This window comes from Pseudophryne corroboree, chromosome 9 (genome assembly GCF_028390025.1).
Source record: "Pseudophryne corroboree isolate aPseCor3 chromosome 9, aPseCor3.hap2, whole genome shotgun sequence".
In the NCBI taxonomy this organism is placed as follows: domain Eukaryota; kingdom Metazoa; phylum Chordata; class Amphibia; order Anura; family Myobatrachidae; genus Pseudophryne; species Pseudophryne corroboree.
In genome coordinates this window covers 4,255,545-4,268,044 of record NC_086452.1, presented here as the reverse complement: position 1 = coordinate 4,268,044, position 12,500 = coordinate 4,255,545, and the positions used below count along the sequence as shown (strand labels likewise).

At 48.4% G+C, this 12,500-nt stretch overlaps 1 protein-coding gene across 2 annotated transcripts in view; it reads right to left on the bottom strand.

Moving 5' to 3' along the window:
* PODN (podocan) overlaps nucleotides 1–12,500 on the bottom strand; it is a 213,581-nt gene that overhangs the window by 178,752 nt on the left and 22,329 nt on the right. For both annotated transcript variants that reach the window (XM_063938900.1, XM_063938899.1), the window contains exon 4: nucleotides 3,975–4,039. In XM_063938900.1, the coding sequence (XP_063794970.1) occupies nucleotides 3,975–4,039 (65 nt within the window). The remainder of the gene's footprint in view (nucleotides 1–3,974; nucleotides 4,040–12,500) is intronic.

Genomic DNA, 12,500 nt, shown 5'->3' with positions numbered 1-12,500 from the left:
ATTGAGCACGATATAGGAGGTGGAATGTACCTGTCTCAAGCGCAGTGGAGAATGATTTCAACGTTGTGCAAGGTTCTGCAACCTTTTGAACTTGCCACACGTGAAGTCAGTTCAGACACTGCCAGCCTGAGTCAGGTCATTCCCCTCATCAGGCTTTTGCAGAAGAAGCTGGAGGCATTGAAGGAGGAGCTAAAAGGGAGCGATTCCGCTAGGCATGTGGGACTTGTGGATGGAGCCCTTAATTCGCTTAACAAGGATTCACGGGTGGTCAATCTGTTGAAATCAGAGCACTACATTTTGGCCACCGTGCTCGATCCTAGATTTAAAACCTACCTTGGATCTCTCTTTCCGGCAGACACAAGTCTGCTGGGGTTCAAAGAACTGCTGGTGACAAAATTGTCAAGTCAAGCGGAACGCGACCTGTCAACATCTCCTCCTTCACATTCTCCCGCAACTGGGGGTGCGAGGAAAAGGCTCAGAATTCCGAGCCCACCCGCTGGCGGTGATGCAGGGCAGTCTGGAGCGACTGCTGATGCTGACATCTGGTCCGGACTGAAGGACCTGACAACGATTACGGACATGTCGTCTACTGTCACTGCATATGATTCTCTCCCCATTGAAAGAATGGTGGAGGATTATATGAGTGACCGCATCCAAGTAGGCACGTCAGACAGTCCGTACTTATACTGGCAGGAAAAAGAGGCAATTTGGAGGCCCTTGCACAAACTGGCTTTATTCTACCTAAGTTGCCCTCCCACAAGTGTGTACTCCGAAAGAGTGTTTAGTGCCGCCGCTCACCTTGTCAGCAATCGGCGTACGAGGTTACTTCCAGAAAATGTGGAGAAGATGATGTTCATTAAAATGAATTATAATCAATTCCTCCGTGGAGACATTGACCAGCAGCAATTGCCTCCACAAAGTACACAGGGAGCTGAGATGGTGGATTCCAGTGGGGACGAATTGATAATCTGTGAGGAGCGGGATGTACACGGTGATATATCGGAGGATGATGATGAGGTGGACATCTTGCCTCTGTAGAGCCAGTTTGTGCAAGGAGAGATTAATTGCTTCTTTTTCGGTGGGGGTCCAAACCAACCCGTCATTTCAGTCACAGTCGTGTGGCAGACCCTGTCACTGAAATGATGGGTTGGTTAAAGTGTGCATGTCCTGTTTATACAACATAAGGGTGAGTGGGAGGGCCCAAGGACAATTCCATCTTGCACCTCTTTTTTCTTTCATTTTTCTTTGCGTCATGTGCTGTTTGGGGAGTGTTTTTTGGAAGGGCCATCCTGCGTGACACTGCAGTGCCACTCCTAGATGGGCCAGGTGTTTGTGTCGGCCACTAGGGCCGCTTAGCTTACTCACACAGCTACCTCATTGCGCCTCTTTTTTTCTTCTTTGCGTCATGTGCTGTTTGGGGAGTGTTTTTTGGAAGGGCCATCCTGCGTGACACTGCAGTGCCACTCCTAGATGGGCCAGGTGTTTGTGTCGGCCACTAGGGTCGCTTAGCTTACTCACACAGCTACCTCATTGCGCCTCTTTTTTTCTTCTTTGCGTCATGTGCTGTTTGGGGAGTGTTTTTTGGAAGGGCCATCCTGCGTGACACTGCAGTGCGACTCCTAGATGGGCCAGGTGTTTGTGTCGGCCACTAGGGTCGCTTAGCTTACTCACACAGCTACCTCATTGCGCCTCTTTTTTTCTTCTTTGCGTCATGTGCTGTTTGGGGAGTGTTTTTTTGGAAGGGCCATCCTGCGTGACACTGCAGTGCCACTCCTAGATGGGCCAGGTGTTTGTGTCGGCCACTAGGGTCGTTTAGCTTACTCACACAGCTACCTCATTGCGCCTCTTTTTTTCTTCTTTGCGTCATGTGCTGTTTGGGGAGTGTTTTTTGGAAGGGCTATCCTGCGTGACACTGCAGTGCCACTCCTAGATGGGCCAGGTGTTTGTGTCGGCCACTAGGGTCGCTTAGCTTACTCACACAGCTACCTCATTGCGCCTCTTTTTTTCTTCTTTGCGTCATGTGCTGTTTGGGGAGTGTTTTTTGGAAGGGCCATCCTGCGTGACACTGCAGTGCCACTCCTAGATGGGCCAGATGTTTGTGTCGGCCACTAGGGTCGCTTAGCTTACTCACACAGCTACCTCATTGCGCCTCTTTTTTTCTTCTTTGCGTCATGTGCTGTTTGGGGGGTGTTTTTTGGAAGGGCCATCCTGCGTGACACTGCAGTGCCACTCCTAGATGGGCCAGGTGTTTGTGTCGGCCACTAGGGTCGCTTAGCTTACTCACACAGCTACCTCATTGCGCCTCTTTTTTTCTTCTTTGCGTCATGTGCTGTTTGGGGAGTGTTTTTTGGAAGGGCCATCCTGCGTGACACTGCAGTGCCACTCCTAGATGGGCCAGGTGTTTGTGTCGGCCACTAGGGTCGCTTAGCTTGGTCATCCAGCGACCTCGGTGCAAATTTTAGGACTAAAAATAATATTGTGAGGTGTGAGGTGTTCAGAATAGACTGAAAATGAGTGGAAATTATGGTTTTTGAGGTTAATAATACTTTGGGATCAAAATGACCCCCAAATTCTATGATTTAAGCTGTTTTTTAGGGTTTTTTGAAAAAAACACCCAAATCCAAAACACACCCGAATCCGACAAAACAAATTCGGTGAGGTTTTGCCAAAACGCGGTCGAACCCAAAACACGGCCGCGGAACCGAACCCAAAACCAAAACACAAAACCCGAAAAATTTCAAGTACACATCTCTAATATACACATAGCTGTGTGAGTAACCAGCACTGACATAAGTACAGGGTATATACACATAGCTGCGTCAGTAACCAGCACTGACATAAGTACAGGGTATATACACATAGCTGCGTCAGTAACCAGCACTGACATAAGTATCAGGGTATATACACATAGCTGCGTCAGTAAACAGCACTGACATAAGTATCAGGGTATATACACATAGCTGTGTCAGTAACCAGCACTGACATAAGTATCAGGGTGTATACACATAGCTGCGTCAGTAACCAGCACTGACATAAGTATCAGGGTATATACACATAGCTGCGTCAGTAACCAGCACTGACATAAGTATCAGGGTATATACACATAGCTGCGTCAGTAACCAGCACTGACATAAGTATCAGGGTATATACACATAGCTGTGTCAGTAACCAGCACTGACATAAGTACAGGGTATATACACATAGCTGCGTCAGTAACCAGCACTGACATAAGTACAGGGTATATACACATAGCTGCGTCAGTAACCAGCACTGACATAAGTATCAGGGCGGCAGAAAAACGAGGGATTTGGTGCCATCAAAGGAAACATTGAAAAGAAGATAAGTACGAGACGTAAAAGCACATAAGGGAAGAGGACCCTGCTCGTCAGAGCTTACATTCTAAACCTCTCATTGTTACTGCTGGGTCTTCTGTGCATCCGTGGTACAGAGAGGGAACCATGTGTATAGGGAACGATCAGCACGCACACATATATACTGTATGTTGCTAGCAGCAACCCCTCCTGCGGGGTTATGAGCTGCAGTCCCGCACAAGACAGAGAACCGGAAGACTTTTGCCCCTTTATCCCTGTTTCATAAACAAAGGTCCAGATTTATCAAGCCTTGGAGAGTGATAAATAGCATGGTGATAAAGTACCGGCCAATCAGCTCCTAGCTGTCATTTTTCAAACACAGCCTATAACATGACAGTTGGGAGCTGGTTGGCTGGTACTGTATCACCGTGCTATGTATCACTCTCCGAAGCTTGATAAATGGGAACCACAATCTTTTGCGCGTTTCCACAAAGTGAGGCGCACTCTGTACATAATAGACGGCGTCAATGTTTCTGTCAGCAAAGGTGATATTGCGCTGCACCATAGCCGTATTACGCAGTGTGACACAGTAAGGACAGGAGGTCTGGGGACAATCAGGGACAAGCAGATACAGACAGGTTACAGAAGCGGACGTGGTCCTACCTTATTGTTTGCTAAGTACAAGTAACTCAGGTTCTCCAGCTGCTCAAACAAATCATCAGCTAATCCTGAGAGAGAGAGGGGGGACAGGGAGAGAGACGGAGGGGGAGAGAGAGAGACGGAGGGGGAGAGAGAGGGAGGGAGGGAGAGAGAGAGGGAGGAAGGGAGAGAGAGAAAGGGAGAGAGAGAGGGAGAGGGATAGAGAGATAGAGAAAAGGTGAGGGACAGAGGGATAGAGAGAGAGGGGGAGAGAGAGGTAGGGAGAGAGACGGAGGGGGAGAGAGAGAGACGGAGGGGGAGAGAGAGGGAGGAAAGGAGAGAGAGAGGGAGGAAAGGAGAGAGAGAGGGAGGAAAGGAGAGAGAGAGGGAGGAAGGGAGGGAGAGAGGGAGGAAGGGAGAGAGAGGAAGGGAGAGAGAGAGAGGGGGGACATGGAGAGAGACGGAGGGGGAGAGAGAGAGACGGAGGGGGAGAGAGAGGGAGGAAAGGAGAGAGAGAGAGGGAGGAAGGGAGAGAGAGGAAGGGAGAGAGAGAAAGGTAGAGGGAGAGGGATAGAGAGATAGAGAAAAGGTGAGGGACAGAGGGATAGAGAGAGAGGGGGAGAGAGAGGGAGAGAGGGGAGAGAGAGGTAGGGAGAGAGAGGGAGGAAAGAAGAGAGAGAGAGTGAGGAAGGTAGAGAGAGGTGGGATAGAGAAAAGGTAGGGGACAGAGGGAGAGAGAGAGAGGGGGGAGAGAGGGAGGAAGGGAGAGAGAGGGGGTGGGGATAGAGAGGGAGGGAGAGAGAGGGAGAGAGAGAGAGAGAGAGAGAGAGAGAGGTAGAGGGATAGAGAGAGAGGGATTAAGAAAAGGTGAGGGACAGAGGGATAGAGAGAGAGAGAGGGGGAGAGAGGAGAGAGGGAGAGAGAGAGAGAGGGGAGAGAGGGGGAGTGAGAGGGGGGAGAGAGGGAGGGAGAGAGAGAGAGAGAGAGGTAGAGGGATAGAGAGAGAGGGATTAAGAAAAGGTGAAAGACAGAGGGATAGAGAGAGAGAGAGGGGGAGAGAGGAGAGAGGGAGAGAGAGAGGGGAGAGAGGGGGAGCGAGAGGGGGGAGAGAGAGACAGGGAGAGAAAGAGGGACACAGAGGGGTGAGAGGGAGAGGAGGATAGAGGGGGACGGAGAGAGAGAAGGAGAGGAGGAGAGAGAGATAGAGAGAGAGAGAGAGAGGGGGAGAGATAAAGGTAGAGAGAAGGGAGGGAGAGAGGGCAGAGAAAGAGACAGAGAGGGGGAGAGAGAGGGGGGAGAGGGGAGAGAGACAGAGAGAGAAAGAGGGGTGAGAGGGAGAGGGGGAGACCGAGAAAGAGAAGGAGAGGAGAAGGAGAGGAGGAGAGGAGGGGAGGGAGAGAGAGAAAAGGAGAGAAAGAGGAGGTAGAGAGGGGAGAGAGAAAGGGAGAGAGAGGGGAGGAAGAGGGAGAGAGGAGAGAGAGGGAGTGAAAGGAGGGAGAGGGTAGGTAGAGAGAGGGAGGGAGAGGGAGAGAGGGAGAGGGAGTGAGAGGAGGGAGAGGGAGAGAGGAGAGAGAGGGAGTGAGAGGAGGGAGAGGGGAGGGAGATGGAGAGAGGGAGTGAGGGGAGGGAGAGAGGGAGTGAGAGGAGGGAGAGGGAGAAAGAGAGAGAGAGTCTGATTATATCATCCATATTCATTTCATGCCTCGCGTTGTGTGTGGATCATTGGGTCGGCCCTAACAAGGTCGACAGTCACAGGATCGACCACTATTAGTTGACACGCACAAGGTCGATACAGGAAAAAGGTCAACATGAGTGTTTTAACTTTTTTGGGTGTCCTTTACTCCGTAAAATCAGCGGAAACCTCAATTTGTGCATCGCGTCCCCTCGCTCGGGCAAGGTTACTATTCCCAATCATAGTCCAAATGGAAAGTATGAAAAAGTTGGAAAAATTAAAAATAAAGTGAAAAAAAAAACTCATGTAGACCTTTTCCTGTGTCGACCTTTGTCATGTTACCCTATTATCAATGTTGACCTTTGAATCATGTAGACCAATAGTGGCCGACCTATTGATTGTCGACCTAAGTGTGGTCAACCTTACAACCGCATACCACTTTCGTTATAGGTGCTGAGGTCAAGAATTAGCACGAGTCCCACCTCACACTTTTCTATCTCACCATGTCTGCCACAACAGAGCAGGGGTGGACGGAATTTTGTGATCTGGGATCTACTTTTTGTTCACTGGTGAGCGACCAGTAGATGCCCCGCGAGCGACCATTAGATAACCCGTGAGCTACCAGTAGATGCCCCACGAGCGAACCAGTAGATGCCCCGCGAGCGACCATTAGATGCCCCGTGAGCTACTAGTAGATGCCCCACGAGCGAACCAGTAGATGCCACGTGAGCAACAAGTAGATGCCACGTGAGCGACCAGTAGATGCCACGTGAGCTATCAGTATATGTGCCATGAACGACCAGTACTAGCTACCCCATGAGCGACCCGTAGATGCCCCGTGAACTACCAATAGATACCCTGTGAGCTGAGCTACCAGTAGATGCCCCGTGAGCTACCAGAAGATACCCTGTGAGCTGAACTACCAGTAGATGCCCCGTGAGCTACCAGTAGATGCCCCGTAAGCTACCAGAAGATACCCTGTGAGCTGAGCTATCAGTAGATGCCCCGTGAGCTAGACTCAATATTAGATTTAATTCTTACAAATGGTGACAGAATATCAGATATATGTGGGTGAGCACCTGGGATCCAGTGATCATCAAGCAGTATGGTTTAGTATAAAGACAGGATCCAACTCCTGTCACACAAAAACAAAGGTGTTGGATTTTAGAAATGCTGACTTTGCAAAAATGGGGAGATGTTTAAGTGATTCATTGGCGGACTGGAGGAACTTGGAAGGAGTGCAGGAGAGGTGGGAAAAACTGAAAAGTGCAATACTAAGTGCAACAGACCTTTGTATCAAAAGGGTTAGGAAAAGCACCAGGAAAAGGAAGCCAGTGTGGTTCACAAAAGAAGTAGCAACTAGTGTGAAAGCAAAAAAGATGGCTTTTAGGAAATACAAACAGACTCAAAATAATAACGACAAAGAGGTGTATCTGGACAGACGGAAGGAATCTAAGAAAGTGATCAGACGTGCAAAGGTAGAAGCTGAGGAGAAAATGGCCCAGTCAGCAGATAAAGGAGGCAAAACTTTTTTTAAAGTATATAAGCGAAAGGAGAAAATCAAATGAAGGAATAATAAGACTTAAGACAGAGAGTGGGCATTTGGTGGAGGGAGACAAGGCAATAGCAGATCACCTAAATAATTATTTTTGCTCAGTATTTACTACAGAAGAAGGGATGGGGCCACAGTTAAGTTGCAAGGACATTCATAAAAATAAGGCAGATGAAAGTACATTTACAGAGGAGAAGGTCCTAACAGAACTTTCAAAACTAAAAGTGGATAAATCAATGGGACCAGATGGGATACACCCAAGGATACTGAAAGAGCTAAAAGATGTGCTGGTTACACCTTTAACAGAATTATTTAACCAGTCACTAAATACAGGTGCTATTCCAGAGGACTGGAAAAGAGCAAATGTAGTTCCACTGCACAAAAGCGGAAGCAAGGAAGAAGCAAGTAACTACAGACCAGTAAGCCTTACATCAGTAGTAGGGAAAGTAATGGAAAAACTATTAAAAGAAAGAGTTGTGGAATATCTTAAATCAAACAATTTACAGGATCCAAAACAGCATGGATTTACTGGTGGGAGATCATGCCAAACAAATCTTATTGACTTTTTTGACTCTGTGACAAAAATAATAGATCAAGGGGGAGCTGTAGATGTAGCATAACTAGACTTTAGTAAGGCATTTGACACTGTCCCACATCGCAGACTGCTAAATAAACTTGAAAGCGTGGGGGTGGATTATAAAACGGTTAAATGGATAAGAACCTGGTTGCGGGATAGGAAACAGACAGTTGTAGTAAATGGAGTGCAATCTATGGAGGGAAATGTTACCAGTGGAGTACCCCAGGGATCTGTACTTGGTCCAGTTCTCTTTAATATCTTTGTTGGTGACATTGCAGATGGTATTGAAGGGAAGGTATGCCTTTTTGCAGATGATACAAAGATATGCAACAGGGTAGACACACCGGGAGGTGTAAAACAAATGATTGATGACCTAGGTAGGCTTGAGAAATGGTCAAGAACGTGGCATGCAAAATCATGCACTTGGGTCTCAAAAACCCAAAGGCTAAATATAGTATCAAGGGTACTATAATGGAAACTACTGAGGAGGAAAGGGATTTAGGAGTCACTATTTCAAGTGACTTGAAGGCAGGAAAGCAATGCAACAAAGCAATGAGGAAGGCAAGTCAGATGCTTGGTTGCATAGGGAGAGGAATCAGTAGCAGGAAAAAAGAAGTGATAAAGGGGGTCATTCCGAGTTGTTCGCTCGGTATTTGTTTCTCGCAACGGAGCGATTAGTCGCTAATGCGCATGCACAATGTCCGCAGTGCGACTGCGCCAAGTAAATTTGCTATGCAGTTAGGTTTTTTACTCACGGCATTACGAGGTTTTTTCTTCGTTCTGGTGATCATAATGTGATTGACAGGAAGTGGGTGTTTCTGGGCGGAAACTGGCCGTTTTATGGGTGTGTGTGAAAAAACGCTACCGTTTCTGGGAAAAACGCGGGAGTGGCTGGAGAAACGGAGGAGTGTCTGGGCGAACGCTGGGTGTGTTTGTGACGTCAAACCAGGAACGAAACTGACTGAACTGATCGCAGATTCCGAGTAAGTCTGGAGCTACTCAGAAACTGCTAAGAAGTGTCTATTCGCAATTCTGCTAATCTTTCGTTCGCAATTTTGATAAGCTAAGATTCACTCCCAGTAGGCGGCGGCTTAGCGTGTGCAAAGCTGCTAAAAGCAGCTTGCGAGCGAACAACTCGGAATGACCCCCAATGCCACTGTATAGGTCATTGGTGCGTCCGCATCTGGAATACTGTGTCCAGTTCTGGAGACCCTATCTCCAGAAGGATATAAATACATTAGAGAGTGTACAAAGAAGGGCAACTAAAATGGTGCATGGCCTACATCACAAAACTTACCCGGAAAGACTGAAAGATCTTAACATGTATAGTTTGGAGGAGAGAAGGGAAAGGGGAGACATGATAGAAACTTTCAAATATATAAAGGGTCTTAACAAAGTTCAGGAGGGAAACATTCTTCAAAGGAAGAGAAGTATTAGAACTCGAGGACATACACTGAGACTGGAGGGGGGGAGGTTCAGGGGAAATTTAAGGAAAAATTACTTCACAGAAAGGGTAGTGGATAAGTGGAATAGCCTCCCATCAGAGGTGGTAGAGGCTAAGATTGTAGAGCAATTTAAACATGCTTGGGATAGGCATATGAATATCCTTACAAAGAATTAAGGTTCAAAAAGAGTTGAGATTGCCTAAAGGATAAAAAAAAAAAAGGGACAGACTAGATGGGCCAAGTGGTTCTTATCTGCCGTCAAATTCTATGTTTCTATGTTTCTATGTTACCAGTAGATACCCTGTGAGCTGAACTACTAGTAGATGCCCCGTGAGCTACCAGTAGATGCCCCGTGAGCTACCAGAAGATACCCTGTGAGCTGAGCTATCAGTAGATGCCCCGTGAGCTACCAATAGATACCCTGTGAGCTGAGCTACCAGTAGATGCCCCGTGAGCTACCAGTAGATGCCCTGTGGGTAACCTGTAGATGCCCATGAGTGACCAGTAGATGTCCCATGAGCGGCCAGTAGATGCCCCGTGAGCTACCAGTAGATACCATGTGAACTGAGCTACCAGTAGATGCCCCGTGAGCTACCAGTAGATGCCCCATGAGTGACGAGTAGATGCCCCGTGAGTGACCACTACATGCCCTGTGAGTGACCAGTACATGCCCCTTGAGCAACCAGTAGATGCCCCGTGAGTGACCGCTTATACAGGGCAGGAATTAATGATGGTCTCCTGAAGCATCTGCAAGCTATGCTTCTGTATCCAGACATGGGGGTATATTTACAAAGATTTGTGTTTTGGCCGTTTTGAAGGGTTTTTTAACTCGAATGGTATCGGGTGCATTTTACTGCAACTTTTTGAATCCTGATACGATCATTCACTAAGCTGCCGAGTTTTGCACAATCGTTTTTTCCGATGTCGATGTGATTCGTAATATCAGGCAGTGTTTTACGGGAGTGATGAGTAAAACACTGCCTGACAAAACACAAGGAATCCCGGCCGGATCTGTGAGATCCGTGCAGGGCTTCATTGTGTACCTTAAAAAGTTGATTAAAGTCTTAAAAATTCTGAAAAAAATTGCGTGGGGTCCCCCCTCCTAAGCACAACCAGCCTCGGGCTCTTTGAGCCGGTCCTGGTTGAAAAAATATGGGGGGAAAAATGACAGGGGTTCCCCCATATTGAATCAACCAGCACCGGGCTCTGCGCCTGGTCCTGGTTCCAAAAATACGGGGGACAAAAAGCGTAGGGGTCTCCCGTATTTTTGAAACCAGCACCGGGCTCCACTAGCCAGGTACATAATGCCACAGCCGGGGGACACTTTTATACTGGTCCCTGCGGCCCTGGCATTACATATCCAACTAGTCACCCCTGGCCGGGGTACCCTGGAGGAGTGGGAACCCCTTAAATCAAGGGGTCCCCCCCTCCAGCCACCTAAGGGCCAGGGGTGAAGCCCGAGGCTGTCCCCCCCATCCAAGGGCGGCGGATGGGGGGCTGATAGCCTTGTGAAAAAATGTGAATATTGTTTTTAGTAGCAGTACTACAAAATCCCAGCAAGCCTCCCCCGCAAGCTGGTACTTGGAGAGCCACAAGTACCAGCATGCGGTGGAAACCCGGGCCCGCTGGTACCTGTAGTACTACTACTAAAAAAATACCCCAAAAAAAACAGGACACACACACCGTGAAAGTATAAGTTCATTACATACATTCACACCTCCATACATACATACATACTTACCTATGTTCCCACGAGGGTCGGTCCTCTTCTCCATGTAGAATCCTTGGGGTACCTGTGAAAAAAATTATACTCACATAATCCAGTGTAGAATCAGAGCTTTGTATAATCCACGTACTTGGCAAAATAATAAAACGGAAACCCGACCACGCACTGAAAGGGGTCCCATGTTTACACATGGGATCCCTTTCCCCGACTGCCAGGACCCCCCCTGACTCCTGTCAAAGAGGGTCCCTTCAGCCAATCAGGGAGCGCCACGTCGTGGCACTCTCCTGATTGGCTGTGTGCTCCTGTAGTGTCTGTCAGGCAGCACACGGCACAGATACAATGTAGCGCCTATGCGCTCCATTGTAGCCAATGGTGGGAACTTTGCGGTCAGCGGTGAGGTTACTTTCGGTCAACCGCTGACCGCAAAGTTCCCACCATTGGATACAATGGAGCGCATAGGCGCTACATTGTATCTGTGCCGTGTGCAGCCTGACAGACACTACAGGAGCACACAGCCAATCAGGAGAGTGCCACGACGTGGCGCTCCCTGATTGGCTGAAGGAACCCTCTTTGACAGGAGTCAGGGGGGGTCCTGGCAGTCGGGGAAAGGGGTCCCATGTGTAAACATGGGGCCCCTTTCAGTGCGTGGTCGGGTTTCCGTTTTATTATTTTGCCAAGTACGTGGATTATACAAAGGTCTGATTCTTCACTGGATTATGTGAGTATAATTTTTTTCACAGGTACCCCAAGGATTCTACATGGAGAAGAGGACCGAGCCTCGTGGGAACATAGGTAAGTATGTGTGTATGGAGGTGTGTATGTATGTAATAAACTTATACTGTCACGGTGTGTGTGTCCTGTTTTTTTTTGGGGTATTTTTTTAGTAGTAGTACTACAGGTACCAGCGGGCCCGGGTTTCCACCGCATGCTGGTACTTGTGGTTCTCCAAGTACCAGCTTGCGGGGGAGGCTTGCTGGGACTTGTAGTACTGCTACTAAAAACAATAGTCACATTTTTTCACAAGGCTATCAGCCCCCCATCCGCCGCCCTTGGATGGGGGGGGACAGCCTCGGGCTTCACCCCTGGCCCTTGGGTGGCTGGAGGGGGGGACCCCTTGATTTAAGGGGTTCCCACTCCTCTAGGGTACCACGGCCAGGGGTGACTAGTTGGGTATGTAATGCCAGGGCTGCAGAGACCAGTATAAAAGTGTCCCCCGGCTGTGGCATTATGTACCTGGCTAGTGGAGCCCGGTGCTGGTTTCAAAAATACCGGGGACCCCTACGCTTTTTGTCCCCCGTATTTTTGGAACCAGGACCAGGCGCAGAGCCCGGTGCTGGTTGATTCAATATGGGGGAACCCCTGTCATTTTTCCCCCCATATTTTTTCAACCAGGACCGGCTCAAAGAGCCCGAGGCTGGTTGTGCTTAGGAGGGGGGACCCCACACAATTTTTTTTTCTGATTTTACACTAAACAGACCCTTTCCCATAGATAACCATGCACAGATCTCACTGATCCGTGCATGGTTATCCAAACTCGACTGGAAAAAGCAGGTCTATTTTTTTGCTGCTTTTTTTAAC